Source organism: Arctopsyche grandis, chromosome 5 (assembly GCF_051622035.1).
Source record: "Arctopsyche grandis isolate Sample6627 chromosome 5, ASM5162203v2, whole genome shotgun sequence".
NCBI lineage: Eukaryota > Metazoa > Arthropoda > Insecta > Trichoptera > Hydropsychidae > Arctopsyche > Arctopsyche grandis.
This window is the reverse complement of record NC_135359.1, coordinates 15583278-15604005: the sequence shown is the minus strand read 5'-3', so window position 1 is coordinate 15604005 and position 20728 is coordinate 15583278. Positions and strand designations below refer to the sequence as shown.

Here is a 20728-nt window from a genome sequence, read left to right as displayed (position 1 = left end):
TCAGAATCGGTCGCTGATCACGTTTTCATTGTTTTAAAAATTGTGTGTGCGTTAGTATTTTTATTCGTAATTATATAAAAATACGACTTGGAATAATATGCATAAATATGATTTTAAAAGATTTTCCTGTATTTTAAGATAATTGAGTTAGTACAGTTTGGGATGTAAAATATCATATTTAGATATAAAATTTAACATAAAACTAAATTTATACAAATTGTTTACATAAATAGATATGTATTCTGTATAAAAAAAAATTTTTTAGTGATTGAGTTAAATATAAATATATATAAATAATTTTTACGTTTGTTTTGTGATGTAATTCTGTAAGAAAGCAGTGTGAGAAAATTGTAGTGTATTTAAAACGTTTCCGCAAAGTTTCAGCGGTCGCTTCGTTTTTACAACCTAGGCGAAAGCGCGGACGGAGCGTTGAGTGGTTCTAAATTCTTTTTATATTGTTCTGTTGATATAAATATTGCGTTTGGACATTTTTAAATGATTCCAATGACAGTGTGACACAATGTTCGGCGGAAAACGCAACGGAAAAGCGGATATCGTAGGTCGCGGTTTTCAGCCGCGAAAATAATCGTTTTGTTAACGGATATATTAACGTGCAGAATTTATCATTCAATTATACGTATGCATGATGTGTTTTTGTACACAACAATTGCGTAATTTTAGATACATCAAGTTGCCCAATGAGCTGGCGTTAAAAGACGAACAACATGAAAACTCTTCACCGCGTTGTATACCTACGGAAAACTAGCACATCATCACTTCAGATCTTTGCTAACAAAAATATTACGCAAACTAAAATTATCCACGCTTTCAAAGGATTATATATCTGCTCAAAAGTAATGGTTAAAACTTTACAACGTAAATTATTTATATAACGCATTTAATTCGTTTAAAAGTATGTGTCATCTAAAATTATTACAGATGCGTAGATTAAGATTGAAAGTCATCGAAATTAAATTAATATTTTAAATTCAATACCCAAATATATCTCGCTAGCAAAAGATGGCTCAGAAATGCCATCTATCGTCGGCTCATTAGTCCGCGGACTTTTCTTTCAACGTGAAATTAAAATTTACTTTTTGAAACTTCAATGTATTTTGTTATGTTTGTAAGATTAATGATTTATTCAACATACTAAGTAATACTGTCTGCGGAACAAAAATAGATTAATTTCGATTTTAAATTGTAATTAAAATAAATCATTATTTATATTTACAGTGTTCATGTATGTATTTGAAGTAAACAATGTGATATTAGTGAACTTTTAAACAATCAGACAAAGTGATGTTTTAAAATTTTGTGCGAGTTTATTTTGACTATTGGTCAGAAACTTTTTAGATAAATTTTAAAACAAAAATTTAAAAATCATCATGCAGCAGCAGCCTGAAGAATGCTGTTATGGTCCATGGGCACCTCCTTACACTAGCGCAGTCACCCCTATGAAACAAATAGAAGGTTTGATTTTTCAATATTTAAAAAAAAATGCCAAAAATATATTTAGTCGAACATTTTCTGCTTAATTTCGGCATAGTTAATAATTTAAACTGTCGAAAGTTGTGTGTTTGTATACCTTGGAAAAGATTAATGACATATGAGTTGAAAAAATAAGGTGATAATCCCCAGGGATTCGTAACGTGGCACTGGGGATCGAGCTTGTAACAATATTTACACATGTGGAATCGACTATAATTAATGATTCGAAAGATTGTCGAATTTCCTGTGTTTGAAATATACCCAAATCTATGCGTTGACATTGAATGATATCGCAGAGACTGGAACGTTACCGTTCAAAATTAGAATTTTATATGAAATTGCATCTTAAAAATGGGTTTCGGCACAATTTACCGGTGCAATAAATGCTCCAAAGTGGATATACGACTTGTGGTGTGTTCCCTCGTGTGGTATAAATTTACTAGGCCTATAGAAAAAGTGTCGGGGTGACATAAGTTTCCACGGACGTTTTACTAACGAATGGGCGGACATTCATTATGTGCGTGTCAAAACGAACACCAACATTCTGAGAATCCCTGCTCCTAATTGTTCCCAAACGGTGGGACGAATTACGCTTGAAATATCAGGAAGATTTTACATATCTTCACTGTTTAAAATTTTCATTAATAATTGATCATTTTCAATGTAAAACTAAACAAGAGATTCTATGATAGCACCACTTATAAGTTATAACCATATTAATACACTTATGAAGAGTCTCAGTGATTACAACAAGATATTAATTCGCTCCAGGTATAAACACAGATTACCTAAACGCAATTTGCTTTATACCTAATACGTTTACAGAATAGCTCACTAGTTACGCCATTTACCAGTAGAGAGGTCGAGGATTCAATTCCCGGGTGGAATCGAGTAATTATTCTGACAAGATCTGGATAGTTATTAAATCTAGATCGACCGTCTTAATTATTTTGACGGATCCAATAAAATCGACATCCCCTCCTCTGTTATCGCAAATCTGAATTTGTTGATCGTAAAATATACGTACATATGTATGTACATTGTGTGTAGAATGCGTTTACTGTTTAGTAAACGTATGTACAAGTTTTTTTTATTTACAAGTTTGATCATATGTGTCACTTGTCACATGGCATCCCTGTCATGGCTTCTATGGTAAAAATGAAATATATAAAACATAATGTATTGTGAACATAATAAAAATCATTTAAAAATAATATTTAAAATGCGAGATCGTTACATATTATCTCCACCAAACATCTTCTAAAAATATTACTTCCCAATCTCTCGTTCCGGCTTTTTTAAAATGGCTTTAAATTGAATTAATATATTTGACAGTTGAGCTTTAACAGTTCTGATGATTTAGCGAATTCTTTAGGATTTAGTAATTCTTTTATATGCGAAGTATTACGCAATATCGTATTAAGATGCGTTCGAAACAAAAATATGACCTTCCAACTCAATTTACTAGTCCTAAAAACCTAACCAAATCTTTCCATCTAGCCAACTTATAGTTGAAGTGTATTTTCAGTTGTAATATATTTTGACCAGTTGGAATGCAATTCGCCATATGAATTAAAGGGCTAGACGGAATATATTTCAACTAGTCAAAATATATTTCAATAGGAAGATACACCCGTAACAATAACCCATATACGGAAATCTTCTTTATATTTATCTTATTTATAGCATAACAAAAATCTTATAAAGATTTTTATTTAATCATCTATTATAATTACAATTCAGAAATCACAAATTTTAAAATGAATTTCGGAAGCTCTGAAATTTAAAAATAAAATCGCTTAGAACAAGGACCCCAACAGTTATAGGGTCATTAGAGAAGGCTGACTAAATACTACTTCATTTTGCCCGCACGTTCCGGTCCATGAGACCGTATTATGCGAACATAAATATTTTCGACAGACCTCCTGTGAACTCGATAGATAATGTTACAATTTAATTGATTTTTTTTCTGAAGAAATACCAGTAGCATATACGAACACAAGAATGCAAAAAAAAATTATATAAAGAATATTTTGAACTTCAGACGTAGTACGTGTGGTCTTTTTCCAAAACTCTTGAAATATATATGCAAAAAAATAGACACATTTGTCTACGGGAAATGATTGATTGCCATTTGTCAAACCAGGAACATGGTACACAAATACACAACTTTCGATCAAATTTCATTTTCAAAAACATGATATTTTACTTATTGTTCTCATGCTTTTTGATCAAGCTTTTATACCTGTCATATAATTACTTGCACAATACTTTTAATATATTTATTGTTATTGTTCAACAATTGTTATCCGAACTGAGGAATTTGTGTGGATATTTTTCTACCCCAAAAACACCCGAAAGTGTCTCGTTTTCTACCCGAAAACGAGACACTTTGAAGTGTGTTCAAAAAAATTCGTCAAATATCGTGAGGGGGATGCGACATGGAATTTTGGATTTCGAAGCATGCGCGAGCAGTTTGTTTCGGTATGTCACGACTTGTCTGGTATTAATGCTGAAACCACAAACGGCATTTGAAACGCGTATAAATCACCAAGCCCTTGAAAACAGTACCGTTAAACCGGTGATACTCCTTTGGTAGCTGTCCTTATCAAAATATCACTTCAACCACCCAGCTATCTCTGGATCCTTTTTTGCTACAAATGTTCACAAGATATTCGCTTTTCAAAACTAAATATACATATTTATTTCATAATGTTTCAATTAACTATATATGTTGGTACTATATTTGGGGTTGAACCGTTAAGACCGCACACAACGACCAATGGTGTGTGACATACATTTGTATGAGTTCGTCCACTTCAAGTTTATTATAAATCTTATTTGTCCATGGGTTGCCTGCTGAGCAAAAAATACAACTGTAAACCATAACCGAACTATTGAATTTTATATTTAAATGCTTAATATAATTTTGACTATTTTATTTCGTCATTATAACCACCACACCAATGATATACTCATAACAAACTTCTGAACAACTAAATTATACAAAATATAATGTATGTTACCGTCGAAGTGTATTACCAGTTGTAATATGTATTATTGATCTGGCTATTTATATAATTTATATTTGAACACAAATTAACTAGTATCTACAAGCGGAAATACAGTACTCACTAGTTATTATATATTAGCTTGAATTATTCAGATTTTTTTTACAGAATGCTTTAGGATACAACAACGCGTTAATATTACTTACCATTACAAAATTATGCCAAAGAGTTTGAGATTATGGCATATTACGATAATCCCAAGAATGTGTTCAAAACAAAAATGCGACTTTTCGACTCAAATTAGTAGTCAAGTGATATTTTCATTAAAAGCAATACTGTAAATAACATACATCGAAATCAGGCCGCATTGAAAGCCTGGTTCTGTGAATCATATTCAAAAAGTAAACACATAAAAGAAACGGAATACAACGAAGAATGGAATAAATATTGACTGATTCTGACCAGTCAGATTGTAAATCCATTGTTTCATATGAGAGTGAGTATCTCAGATTACTACGTGGATAGATGAAACATATTTTAACTAGTCAAAATATATCACAACTGGTAATACACTTTGCCTGTAACATATACATAAATAGGAAACATGTGTAGGACAAATGTATGTATGTATGTACATACATGCATATGCACATACACAAGATACTATATGTATTTATATCACTAATTTACTTGAATTAATATCTTAACGAAAGATGACTTACAAATTAAAGATACATATGTAGGTATTAAAAGAGATTATTAATATGAATTAAATACTTAATTTTATTTTTGATGCTTCTGAACCAATTCATATATATGTATGTACAACTAAAGCTATGTGACAATATTTCACGCTTGATAATTTAAATCTCATTTGTTAGATTGTTTTCAAACAGAAAGGTGAAAATATAATAAAAACACATGGTCATTAGGAAGAGTAGCTTTGTTTCATGTATGTAGGTGTCGGTTGACTCAAAAGTGTCAACGTCAAAATGCCACGTTAAAATACTCACACAATATCTGAGTGACGGGATCTAAACGCAAATGTCGTACGAGGGCTGTCTCATCAATTAAAAATTACGTATATAAATAAAACAATCAAATGCAATTAAATGTTTACTTTTTAGGGAAAGAAGCACCCGAGACTACTGACAATATAAATGTTCTTGCATACCGAACACATGACATGTCAAAAAATAGGCATAGCGATCGAGACAACAAATAGGTCTTACGCCAAATAATTAGTGCAACAAATTCATGGCATAAATCTTTTTTAAAGCGCGGTGGCTCAACTGCTGGGGCAAGCCCGCCAGCAAAGAAGATTTATGTGTCGGTTTCCGACGACCAAATTCGAAATCTCCCGGCATAAATAACCATCTCGTGTGACTCTGTATAAATCGTGAATGAAAGCGAAAATTTACCTTAATTATGTTATCATTACTTGCGGACAAACCTACTCTCAAACTGTTTTTCATCAACGCCTATATTTTATTTAATATCATTTATAAAATACAGAAATTCTAGTCTAACAAGTTATTCAATACACCATGACTAGAACGCCATTATATTTACACTAACAATAAACCCACTGCAACAATGTTTAAATTAGATCATAAACATATTTACATACATACATACATATGTATTTGAAATATTATTTAAATTTTTCTGACAAGCAAACCCAATTCTGTGTTTATACGATTTTGCAAATCGTTACCACATGTTGTTATCTTTAAATCTATTCCAAAAAGGTCTTAACGATCGTATAAGTATTGTCTAGAATCATATAAGGAAACATTGAAAAACAAATCTTAAAATTTAAATATTCAAAAATAATAAAGCAAAATAAATTTAAAAAATCAATATTCTCGCTTTTTAAACAATACGATTAAATTAAACAAATATTTGAACCATTCCAATATTGAATATCGAATAATAAACTTCAAAATATTTAGGCTGAGTATTGAAAAGGTCAAAATATAATTAAAATTTTATCAGAATTCTAGTCCAGTATATACATATGTACATACATACATATGTACATTGCATCTAATCGACAAAGTTTGTATATAAATATTCGAATACACAGGTTTGAGACCACTAAATGGGACCAATTCACAATTTTACTATATAGCATATATGAAGATACATATGGAGTATATGTGCATTACAGTCCAAGTGTACATTTAGTTCATTTATGAACATACTAGTTTACTCATTACCATAATTTATAATACCTAGCAAATATTAACGCATTATTGAATTTTAAAGCATTCGTAAAAACATTAGAACTGTCAAAACTCAACTGTTATATTATATTACAGCTGGTGCACATTGTTGAAAGTGTATTTGCACTTGTAGAGATATAATTTACTAGTTGAATTGTATTCGAATATGAATGACCTAAAACGTCACTTGGAATGTATTACAACTGAAAATACATTTCGACTGTAACATATAGAATAAAATATAAAGCTGTCAATCAAGTTCCACGACTCAAATATTGCACATAGTGTTGAATTTCCATTTATTTCAAATTGTTTATACATATGTATGTAATGACTATCTATGTATGTAAATTATTTAAAAAGTAGAAAAAAAGTTTGCAAAGCTTTGAAAGTCTATAATTTGATCTTAAATACGGCGAATTTTATAACCGTCGCCCAGATGCCATAAGGCACATAAATTATTAAGACGCTCGCGTGCCACAATGTGACGCCCCTGTTTCCGTCTCTGAAGACATTTATATACAATGTATCGGAATGAACCGACCAACCTGATACTCTAATATTTTAACTCTGAAGGGTTTAAACGATTTTTGAAGAAATTTTCATAAATATAAACAGGCATCACACTAGCATCTTTAAACTATGTACTTATGTATGTATATTGTCCGTTCGGTCGGCAAGCTCTAGATATCTATTTCGTCTGATTGGTCTTGGTCAAATTGGCAGACTGCGATCCTCGCAAGTGTCACCTGGTGAACTGAACTAATAAATTTAAGTGTCGGGCACGCGCCATGCAACATTGGTCGAATTGTTGTCCATTGTTAACAGCCAACGGGAATTGGTCCACATCATTCATGCCAGAACAACGAGCGCTTCCTTACGTACAAGGATGACTATAATCTACATTTAAAATGTATAATTTCGGTGAATGTGTTATGCTGTGTATGTATATCAATGTCAAGAAAAATATCGGACACAAATATGTACTCTTTATAGCCGCACGTGACCATAAATCAAAGGTGTTCATTTTAAAGGGAAATAAAAGCGAAAGAATCGTGTAGTCGCCAATAAATCAAAATGTTCGAGTTTCAAATTCACTTCGTATCATCGTTGAATATTTGAAATGCTTAAAAATATGCTGAAGAATAATAAATTTCTTGAAATTGGTCACGTCGCGTTGACACATATATTAACGTATAATTTAATTAAATGTAATAAATTGACATGTTAAATTTAAATAAATATAATCGAATACAGGGTCACTCCAACGTATGTATTCATTAAGCCTAAATCGAAGATTTAGAACATATCTATTTAAAATAGCATTTTGACGCCTCCCAAATCGGATTACCATTGATTTTCACATATTTCACATATGGACCGTGCGGATCTGATCGATATCATCGCATAATGTAAATTTGGTTTGAAGATGATGTATATATGTATGTATGTAGAATATGTTCGCCGCAGATACAGACCAGACATTAAAATTATAGATTGTTTTCAAATATGACAGTCATTGAAAGTCTTGCTGAACTTGCGTCGAAAATTTAACTGTCAATCATTTTTAGAAAAGTTAAGCCATAATCGTTTTATTTAAATTGTAGTGAACAATCAATATCAATCATTTTCTATGAATTTATGTTTAAAATCAAATCTTTACTTTTGAATTTTGATTTTATTTCACCTGCAATTTTTTTAATTTATTTCACTTTGACAGATATGTACATACATATATTATTTAAATTATCAATAAATTTAAAAATTAAGCAGCGCATATTTACTACGAATATTATTGCTGTTCCTGTGTTCAATATACACGTCCACAAAACCTAATTGAATAAATATTGCAATATATTAGGATTCATTATAAAAATGATTTTTTTATAATGAATCCTATATAATTCTATATAATTGTATCCATGTATCTATGAATCCTATATAATTGTATAAACACTATTAGTTTTTATTTTCTACAAATTTTTTACCCATTGGTTTTTCAATTATGGATTTTGGAAATTAATCGATATATGATTCTAAATCAATGTTTTATACATTGTATTGGCAAACTAAGTGGAACGTTACTTTGAAAAGTTACCAATGTACTGTGATAAAATTTTAAGACGGGAAAAAAATTGCATTAATAACTCAACTTAGCCAAACTATTAAGTAATTGTGCCAAAAATCAATGAAGGAGTATGCATCTTTTAATACCAAACGTACATATGTAATTGTACATAAAGGATCTCAGTTGTATAATAAACTGGATGATTACATAGAAGAGGAGAGGAATATGGAGGAGCAATACTCCTATGAGCTTTCAAGAATATACCTTCATATGTACATATGAATATTTACTAAATATTAGCTTATTGAATCATTATGGTACAATATAAAAGTAAAAAGTATAAAATTTCCTTACACTAAAAATAAATGCACTCATAAGTAGTCACTGGAACCTGAGGGGGCCGTGTATTGTTCAAAGGTTGTAAATGCATTGTTAAAGGTTTGCCGAACAATGGATAGCACTGTGACTATCCTACCTCTACTCATAAGGATTCAAATCAGATGAAATATTTTTGATGCTGATAAGAATTTTTCTTAAAACATAAAAAATATATATTTTACAGTTGAAGTGTCTCTTCCTGTTGAAATATATTTTGACTAGTTGGAATGCATTCCATCTAACATGGTGCCAACTACCGTTATAGTTGAAGTGAGTTTTCAGTTGTAATATATTTTGACTAGTTGGAATATATTCTGTCTAACGAACGTAAGTTGATTCATATGGCGAATTACATTCCAACCAGTCAAAATACATTACAACTGAAAATACACTTCAACTATAAGTTGTTACCAAGTTAGGTTTTCGTGAAAACGACATTCGACTAGTGAATTGAGTTGGACAGTCACATTTTTGTTTTGAACACATTCTTAGAGCTATCGTAATACGGTACTAATTACCTTTATTGATAATACCTAGCAAATTTTTACGCATTATTGAATTCTAAAGCATTCGTAAAAACATTAGAACTGTCAAAACTCAACTGTTATATTACAATTGGCGCACATTGTTAAAAGTATATTTGCACTTGTAGAGCTATGATTTATTAGTTGAATTGTATTCGAATATGAATGACCTAAAACGCCAGTTGGAATATATTACAACTGAAAATACTCTTCGACTATAACATACATATGTATGTATATATGTACGTGCATAAAATTTAATCTGTTCCAAAATAATCATAATAAGTTCGTCGTTGTTGAATTTGCTGCCCTGAATAACTCTGCATACAATGCATGAGTGGGGACGCTAAGTTTCCCGAGGGAAAACATTCCATTGAAGATTGCTCACGCACTCGAAGTATGCGCCTCTAACTAGCCAAGGGGACAATAGCCAAATAGATGAACGGCATCCAACCAAGACGGTATTGAACTTTGAAATTTATTTCGAGTGTCTCTGGCTCTTTCGCCTCTTCTGGGTTGACGCCGTGTCCCTGCCTCATATTCCCACTCGAATGCAGATTATGCCCAATATGATGCAGTATGCTTTCAATTGATTTTAATTTATAAATCTAAATGTACATTTCGCCTTTGTTTTCAGCATGTCTTCAGAGCGCTGGAAGAAGCAGGTTGGATTCTCGCACTGGCGGAACTGACGTGTGCTCTCCAAGTGCCGGAATAGCAGGAGATTCCGGCTCTGACAATGACGACTCTACACCCCTTCCATTACACAGATCGACCCAAAGAAAAGAGGTTTAGTATCTCTATGTATATAATTAAAGTACTAGATGTAGTGGTAAATAAAATTAGCAATGAAAACTTTCAACTATTGCAGAGTTTGCCGATCCATCCGAGTCTTGCATCCTGCTGCGCAATATTAGAAATGAAACCTTTGTGGGACGAGTTTCACGAGCTGGGTACAGAAATGATTGTGACGAAAGCTGGTCGTAGAATGTTTCCGGCTTTCCAGGCTCGATTGGGTGGTTTGGATCCGTCTGCTGACTATATGCTAATTATGGACTTTGTGCCCGTGGATGACAAGAGATACAGATACGCTTTTCACAGGTGCGTTTAAAAATTATGAAGTGTTTTACCCACCGCAGTTTAAAGTGGTTGGCTTCGATTGGTAGGGTATTTTCAAGTGGAGCGTAAAGTTTTTGAGGCAAATTTATCTTATCGTTCGAAACGGTTTTACACGGCAAGTTTTAGCAGATGGGTCGTACGTCCCAGATGTTTGCAATCCTTCAGATAATTTAGAATGACAAATTTTCGTATAAGACATTTTTCATGTATATATATATATATACATACATATATTATTTTTTTTATTTTGCTTATCGCTGTTAGCTCGTCATGGGTCGTCGCCGGAAAAGCCGATCCTACGTCACCACCCCGCATCCATGTGCACCCTGATTCACCAGCTCCAGGATCTCAATGGATGAAGCAGCTAGTTTCGTTTGACAAACTGAAACTAACCAACAATCAATTGGATGATAATGGACATGTAAGTGAAAATGTTTGTAATTAAGTTGCTTTTATCACTTTTACTCTCAAATATATGTAGGCTTAAATGCTTGATAAAGCAAGTTTAAATACTCCTATTATATTCATAGAAGACAATTTTAACAAACAATATTCCTCAATTACATATTCAATATCCTTTATTACATCAATAATTTTATAACTACAATTTTTAAAAAAAAATTTCAATCTGTCTACCCAACGTTCTTTCAGATTCCCACAGACCTTTCTATTCCCTTTTTTCACAGACACAATTCTAGCGATTTTTTTTTCAATCTGTCATCCAATCGCTCAATTATATGTATCACCAATTGTCAGCCTTTTTGAGATATAATTTCCTTCCATGTGTTCTTCTTTCCATCCCTTTTTTTTTTGTTCAAAATATACATCTTCCACGCTTCTCTGCATGCATTTGATTATGTATGTAGTAGTCTTGTGGTTAACGTCCATACATTACCATTACCATAACTCGTGAATAAATAATGATTTCAGTATCATCCTATTAAAAATTGCAATCTGTAATGTGAATTAAATTTTTAATCTTGTGGCAGTGCCAAAAATGATCCGTCCTAGTTTCTTTAATACTATTCATTTAATTTATCTTAATTTGCGATTTAGCTGCGATATGATTTGAAGTATGTACTTCTGTATGAATATTTGTGACTCCAAGTTGATCGTTTCCAATCAGAGTTTGTCAATTTATTTGATTTGATTGTTGAAACGGTTCTTCACAATATTGATTACCTACCCTCTACTTGTCACCACTGTCTAATTTATAATAATTCATTCACAGCCATTCGCCATCTATTGCTTGGTGAAAGCCTCTCAAACATACTTCTCTCTCATCTTTCCATCTCATCCATGTCACCCCACACGTTTTTCTGATTTCACCCACTCATTTCCCCTGCGGCCTTCCTTACACCCTTTTACATTCTCTCGGGTACAATTCTTCACTTCTTTCGTTCGTCTATCGTCCGTTCTTCTAGCTACGTGATTCACCCATTGCCATTTTAATCTCTTTACCCTCACTATTACGTCAACCACCTTTGTCATACTTCTAAACCACATCCGTTTTCTATCTCTTCTCATTATGCCAAGCAAACAGCGTTCCATACTTCTTTAAGTGCATTTGGTGTTCAATTCTCAAGTTTCACACCCATATGTCATCACTGGCAAGAAACACTGATCGACGATATTTTTCTGGCAAGATATATATATCTGGTTGTCAGGAAACATAGGCGGTACAGTGAAATGAGAATCGTTGAGCGGTTTAAAACATTGTTTATTAGGTGGAGCGCTACAATGATTTAAACTGTTCCGACACATTACGTACTGCCAACTTCACCATTCATTCTACTCATGCATGCCAACCTAATCAATCATACATGCATTATTCTAGGTTAGAAAACTAAATCCCACATACGTAAATTATTCACTGATTGAAGAGGTTCACACGGGACTACCGCTCACTCCAGAATAATCTAATCTACCTTGTGTACCTATATATAGAACTAATTGCACAGCACAGCTTCCCCGATCCATTAATATGTCTATTATCTAGGCACTTAAAGGTCTGCCCTGTCGAGTCTGTTTACGCACGCATTCACCCAGGTTCGTGAGAGCTCCAGCGTATCCTTTGTTAGTCCCGTTAGCCTAATATGAGGTATCTATTGTTCACCCACGAATGCACTTAGACTAGTGGTGGATACTCTCTCTCTCATGTTCCTACGTTACAATATGAACAAGTTTGACCATAGGTGTCGATTTGAGCCAACCTGTTATAACATATATGGTAAAAATTAAAATATTTTATGTATGTACATATTACAACATTCAATTTCAGATAATATTAAACTCGATGCATCGATACCAGCCCCGATTCCACGTAGTGTACTTGCCTCCGAGAGGTGCTCCACCAGCTGACACAACGGCAAACTACCGAACGTTCGTTTTTCCCGAGACTTGCTTCACGGCCGTGACCGCCTACCAAAACCACCGAGTAAGTTCATAAGTGCTCCGTAGCAATAAATCAAACTGAAGTTGTTCCATCACAAGCATATATGTATATAATATAATATTTATTATTTCAGATCACCCAGTTGAAAATTGCGAGTAATCCGTTCGCGAAAGGTTTTCGAGATTGCGATCCCGACGATTGGTGAGTGCTCTCCGCTTCCACTTGAACGTGCATAATTTATAGCTTTGCCGCGAAACAGCGAAATCGAAACGGAATAAGAGGAAAAAATAAAATAAATAAAGACGGATCGTTTGCCGGCGGTAAAGTGTCCGGGATGCGAGAGCACTTTCTATTATTGGCACGCGTAGTTCCCAGCATATGGTAGCAATATACATCTCCGCTAATAAAATTGTAACAATTTCTGAGGCGATAATATTTAACTTAGCGCTCTTTAAACGCTACTGAAAAGACACCGCCACTCGTAAACAATTTTGAAAACTCTCCGAGAAACGGAGGGACTCGATCGCCAACCTTTTTCCACTTTTCCGAGTATCAAAGCTTGTACGGATAAATATTGAGCGTTTCTCTAGATTAAATCGAACTTATATTGGTGAAAAAATCTCCGTATGATCCTCTATTCCAATCAAATGTTCAATTCAGTCAATGTTAACCTTAAGTATTCTATGTTGTAATTATTAGTTGTAACGTTGTAACGATAAAAATAGTTGTAACGATTAGTAAACGATAGTTGTAATTATTTTACATATTAAATAGATTTTCAAATAGAAGTACACACATAAAAAGCATCATCGTTATATTTGAAAGTGGCGGATGTCCAATTTTGAGTTCCAAACACACTATTTCTGTTTGACTTCATTCACAAATTGTTATCACTTATTTTAATTCGATATGTCCAGAATCTCGGTAGAGCAGAATAAAAGTACTACAGGCCACCAGTATTTTTAAATATTGTAAAGCAATAAATTTAATGTTTTGCGAAATAGTTCTCGAAATGAAGAAAAATGGACTTATGCCACTTTCAAATATAACGGTTCATATGTAGATTTTACGCGCTCTTTGTGCTCGCTACACACAATGTGAAAACATAATGCTCTATCTAAAAGGGTGTTCATCCTCGGATATCCAATCCAATTTATGGCTAAAACTGACAAATCGAAATATATATTTATATTTACTTTTATTTTAATATAAATACATATATATTTAGAAATATATTTACTTTTATTTCAAAACTTAGAATACAAATGGATATTCTCAGTGGGTTATTGTGGTTCAGATCTTGTCTAGTCGTGATAAGCCAAAAAAATCTTAACCACATACATTTGTATTATTATATACATATAAAAGTATACTTTCACTGGCGTTTTAGGGAATTCATTTTCCAAATACTTTACTTTTAATGCTGTGTATTCTTATTCTACCTTCGACAAAAGTTTTTCAATATCTTGTTCGGGGTATAAATGTTTAATTACATCATTAGGCGAATTTTTTCGATGTTAGATCAACTTTTGCAGTTTATCCAAATACAACTTTATATGACCGTTTTTATTACTGAATAGAATTATTAACGGAACTGAATGGAAATATTTCATAAATTGGAAATTCCTCAATCCTTTCTTTCGATTGGTGCAGTAATGATCTAGCACCAAAGTTTAAAGTATGTTTTTAATGTCCTGATTTGTGTGATATGTATGTACATATATATCGACTGAGTTAGCGAATATATACCCTTTACTAGTGAAAGTATAATTTCACTGGGGAATATTTGATTTGATCAACAAAGTCAAGTCTAATATTACACATATAATGGATCTACTCGTAGTTCCAAAAATCGATAAAAAGCGACACACACTTCTGAAAACTTGATTTTTTCGTGCTTTATAAATGAAATAAAATATAAATTCGTAAGTACTACGTAGTTACTGAGAAATTCAACAAAAATATATTAAAAATGGACTCTACCTTACTCAGTAGTTATATAGACACAAATTTATCAACGTGTCTATAATTTGCGTGAAACCAAAATATAATTTCTTGAAAAATATCGATGTAATATGTTTCGATTCACTGACTGACGAGTAGTCAGTAATGTTTTGACAGTTACCGTCAGTGAGAATTACGAAAGGCCACACATCTAGTGCCACTTATTATAAACGCAGTCGTACATCAACGTGCCGAAAGAAGATGTGTATGTGCGTGTTTATTTTTTTTTAAACTCGGATTGAATCTTTGAAATGGCGTCATTGATCCGTAAACATTTAAACGATTTAAATCTTAAATGACATATTTATCCGACGTCATGTGGCTGTGTATTTGAAAAATAGGCATGTTTTGTTACACAGACCGGTGATGGATGCGATACACTATAAATAAAGATGGGAAGCTGTCTTCGTCAGTAGGTGTTTACAATTGCATATCGATATGCAAAAGTAATAGATTCAATGAAAATATACAATGAAAAATTCGAACGGCGACTCTCCAACCAACGACAGGCTGTTTGTTTTGAGAAGCCCTCGGTTGAAATGTTTATGGGCAAGATGGGTTATACTAACAATCAGCTCCTAATGAATCAGTGCCGTCGAAAAAAGTATGACTTTTGAAAATAAAAAGATTAATTGTGGTTAGCTTATCTTTTCTTAAATATTTTATTTCAAAAAAAATATGACTGTGCTTATTCTGTGCATATTTAGTTTGTAAAGGGTTTGAATGAATCCACTTATGGTAAGAACAAAAATTAGAAATTGCGGCACGGAACGCACTCGTAGTTTCCAGCTGTGATGGGCGTATATTCATGTTAATTAATTTTCTTCCTATATAATTATGTAGTATCGTTGGTATGTAAGATTGAAAAAGTGACGGCATAAATTGAAAAGCAGGCGGTCAAAATCGCTCGGTATAAAAGCGCCCCGACAAAACCACCCCGACATTAACGCGAGGCAACAAAACCGCGAGACATAACCGCGTAGTGACAAAACCACCATCAAAAAACGCTCAACAACAAAACCGTGCAAGAATATATGAAAAAATTTAAATATAATCTCGGGGCGCTTTCCTCTGTCACGCTAATGTCTCAAAATATCAATATTTCGAATTGTTCAAATGCAGAAAACTTAAATTTAGAATATCAAAAATATGTTTCAGTTAATTTGTATTTGGGGGTAAGAATGTACTTTGTAGATTAGTCAGTGAGTTTAGTGTGTGTTTTTGGTCCTATAGTAAGAACGCACATAAAAGTATGACACGACACGTTTAAGTCGACTCCAGCTGTGTTAATTCGTATGATCTTATTATTTCGACAAATTTCTTACATTTCTTCAAACATGGGAATTACTGTCAAACTTATTTCAATACAAGGATAAAATATCACTAAAACCCTCCAGGGGATGGGGATTGAGAATAGACGCGATGGTATAGATTTGACCTAGGAGCATTTTTTTTGTATGTGCAAAAACTATCTAAAAAAAAACGTGCCATGCCCCACCCACTCTGTGTCTGCACCTTTTGATCTTCATAAATATGTATATAATATGATGTATGTAGATATGAGATAGGTAGTAATGGATGTCACTTTAAATGCATTTGAAGTTATATCTGTATATTAGAGTCAATTGTAATATGAATCAATCAATAAGAACATTTTAGATTGGCGTATGTATGATGAATTAATGTTATTCTTATACTTGAAATTTAACTTCTATATTATAATAATTATAATAAGTTCGACTGCACGCCTGTGGAGAAATAAATTGGGTTATTTTTACTCGTTGATATTCGGACTCCTCTATCTCCTTGGAATTTAAATTTTTAATATAAGAGCTCGTTATAATGTCTTCATCTTGAAATATTTCACACTTTTCATTCTCCTTTCCCGTGTTGCTATTAAATTTTCCGTGACACGTTTAATGTTTTTGCAATTTATTTGAATCCACAGCTATTATTCGCATAATTTTAAATAAATATCGTATATATATATATATATATATATATATATCATAGACAGAGTTTACACGTTCTATGCAAAACTATACGAGAACGACAACGGCCAATTCCCCACTCTGGAATCGACACACGGCCAAAGGGTTCCTGCAGTATTGCCTAGCGAAGTAGAGGCCGCGCTAAAAACTGCAAAGAATGGTAAAACCCCAGGGGAAGATAATATTCCCATCGACTTACTAAAATGTGGCGGCCCCCCCCTAATTAATATCTTAGCTAGGCTTTTCAGCAAATGCATCCAGAACCAAGCTATACCAGAAGGATGGAATAACGCAACTATCATTTTAATACACAAAAAAGGCGACAAAAGCGATATCAAGAACTACCGACCCATTAGTCTACTTTCAGCGGTCTACAAGCTCTTCACGAAGGTTATTACAGAAAGGCTGAAGAATATCCTCGACGAGAACCAACCTATAGAGCAGGCAGGGTTTAGGGCAAATTTCAGCACAATGGACCACCTCCAAGTAGTTGGCGAACTAATCGAGCGCGCCAACGAATATCAACGGCCACTGTGCCTAGGTTTCGTCGATTATGAGAAAGCCTTCGATACAGTTAGTCATAATGCAGTACTTAACGCTCTAAAAACACAGGGAGTGCCGGAACCCTATGTGGGACTGTTAGCTACAATATATAAGAATGCCACAGCTTCAGTTAAAATTTTTTCAGGTACAGATAGATTTAGCATAGGAAAAGGAGTAAGACAAGGAGATACAATCTCGCCCAAGTTATTCAATGCGGTGCTTGAGGGAGTTTTCAGGAAATTGGATTGGGATACAGCCGGAGTAAGCATCAATGGTCGCTTTTTGAGTCACCTTCGGTTCGCAGACGATATAGTTTTAGTAGCTCGTGATTCAGCTGACCTACTTATCAGACTAACACAGCTGGACAGGGAAAGTAGAAAAGTAGGATTAAAAATTAACGTAGATAAGACTAAACTAATGTTCAATAGTTATTGCATGCCTGATAGCATCCCCTTAGATGATAAACCAGTAGAAGTAGTAAATAATTATTTATATTTAGGTCAAATAATTGACATGTCTGGTAGTAAAAATGAAGAGATAAAGAGACGTATGAAATTGGGGTGGAGTGCATTTGGACGGATGAATGCTGTTTTTAAATCAAAAATGCCACTCTGCCTGAAGAAAAGGATCTTTGATCAATGCGTTTTGCCAGTGATGACGTATGGATGTGAAACTTGGACACTGAACGCCAAGATGCAAAATAAAATCCAATGCACTCAAAGAAGTATGGAACGCTGTATGCTTGGCATAACGAGGAAAGACAGGAAGCGGAACACGTGGGTGAGAAATATGACAAGGGTAGTGGACATAGTGGATAGAGTGAAGAGATTGAAATGGCAATGGGCGGGTCACGTAGCTAGGAGGATGGACGAAAGGTGGACAAAAGAAGTGCTTGAATGGTACCCGAGAGAAGGCAAAAGAGTAAAAGGAAGACCGCAAGGAAGATGGGTGAACGAAATTAGGAAAATGTGCGGAATGAGATGGATGAGTGTTGCGCAAAACAGAGACGAGTGGAAGCGTGCTGGAGAGGCCTTCATCCAGCAGTGGATGGCGAATGGCTGTAAATGATGATGATGATATATATATATATATATATATATATATATATATATATATATATATATATATATATATATAAACTGAACTTATCTCTTGAATAATCGAAAACAATTAACATAAATTCAATTGATATTTCTAGCGGAACAGAAGTAATGAACCAGCTGCAACTAAGTGGAAATCAACGCACTGGAAGAAATCAACATAGAACAACACCAACATCAATGACAAAAGGTTTTTTTTAATTATTACAATATATACTTCATTATAGCCCTTTAAATCTATACAATTGTAATGGCATGATTATTTTTAGACGAAGATTCTGTGAATAATCCATCTCCAGGATCGCAGTCACTTCAAACGAACACGTTACCTCCAACCAACAACAACAACATAAACGAGCCGAATGCAGCTCTTGCTCAAGTTTCATCAGCTAGGTATCCATCTGCAACCATTCCGCCTCCGACTCTTCAGATTCCCAACCCTTCGAATTTGGCACAGATATCTCAACCTTACACGGGAGACGTGTGCAACTACGGACCTATTTACCACCATCATCTGGTTAATCATCACACGTACAATCATCAAATACCCGCGTACGCTACTAAACCAGGTCCCAACTCGTCGGGTCCTTTCGGAGGAAGTCCGAGATCTGTTTATGGTGGAACTGCTCATAGTGTTTACCAAAGTGGTTACTTTCCTTCGAGTGCAAATCAATTGGCCCCTAGAACGACCCCTAATTCATCCTTAGGTTCAAATGTGGGAAATTATTCAATGCATGATTTTACGCCTAGATAGTTAATATATTTTTTAGATAATTTAATCACATGCGAAGTAATACAAAGGAGTGACATTCTACTATAGGAGTTTTTCATATCATATATTTAAAAATAAAAATAAAATATATTAAAATTTTATGCAAATATAAACACTCCTAAATATTTTATTATTTTTCAGACTAAGATTAGAAAATAATGACTTTTTAATTTATTATTTAGATAAAATGAATGAATAAAAATAATATTTTCAGATTTATTATTAAAATTTCATCTAATTTAAATAAAAACATATATACATACATCTGTATTTGAATTTGTATGTTTATAAAACCAAAAAATATGGGTGAATGAATTTGTTAGTCTAAAATAGATTGTTATATGAATGTATGTATGTGTTTGTAAATATGTTTTGTATTTAAATTATTGCAAAAATTGTATTGAAATTTTGTCAACTTGATTTACATAATTGTCTTCAAAAATACCAAAAATTTTAAGTAAGTTATATTATTAAATATTTTTATAAATAAAATTAAACATCTTTTCTACAATTGCATTTATTTTATTATAATAAACGGCAAATAGCCTGTTTTTCATTACAAAACGATAAATGAAAAAAATACTTGAAATTATGTACCTAGAAGAAGGGATCAACATTAATAGATACATAAATTATCAATATTTTACTTCATTAAGACTACCATAATTTTGAAACTAAAAATACTTTACTATACTAAAGTTGTTGTCCTTGTGAAAGTCTTTAATCACTTGAATTTTGATTTAAAAAAAATTTAAATCCTGCAAAATTAATTGTATACGGCTTGTATTTATTTGATCAGTATTTTCATTTGATTTGGTCGGTAAATAGATAATCAGTAAGTTATATTATCGGTCACTGATTGCTTGACCATTGTCTGTTTGTCAAAAAAATACTTAAACAATAAACGGTTTGCTGACCGTTCATTTTTACCTACATATATATATATATATATATATATATATATATATATATATATATATATATATATATATATATATATATATATATATATATATATATATATATATATATATATATATATATATATATATATGTATGTAGTAGACTATTATCACTAAATTTGTGTAAATGTTGCTGATCATT

General features: G+C 32.9%; 1 protein-coding gene across 1 annotated transcript; it reads left to right on the top strand.

The window, feature by feature from the left end:
* Positions 1-1388: 1388 nt before the first annotated feature.
* Positions 1389-19613, top strand: org-1 (T-box transcription factor 1). The gene is made up of 8 exons (XM_077431629.1): positions 1389-1473; positions 10338-10494; positions 10547-10801; positions 11084-11240; positions 13101-13256; positions 13348-13415; positions 18951-19042; positions 19122-19613. The coding sequence occupies exons 1-8, from the start codon at positions 1389-1391 to the stop codon at positions 19604-19606; spliced, it is 1455 nt and encodes a 484-aa protein (XP_077287755.1). The 3' UTR covers positions 19607-19613.
* Positions 19614-20728: the final 1115 nt, after the last annotated feature.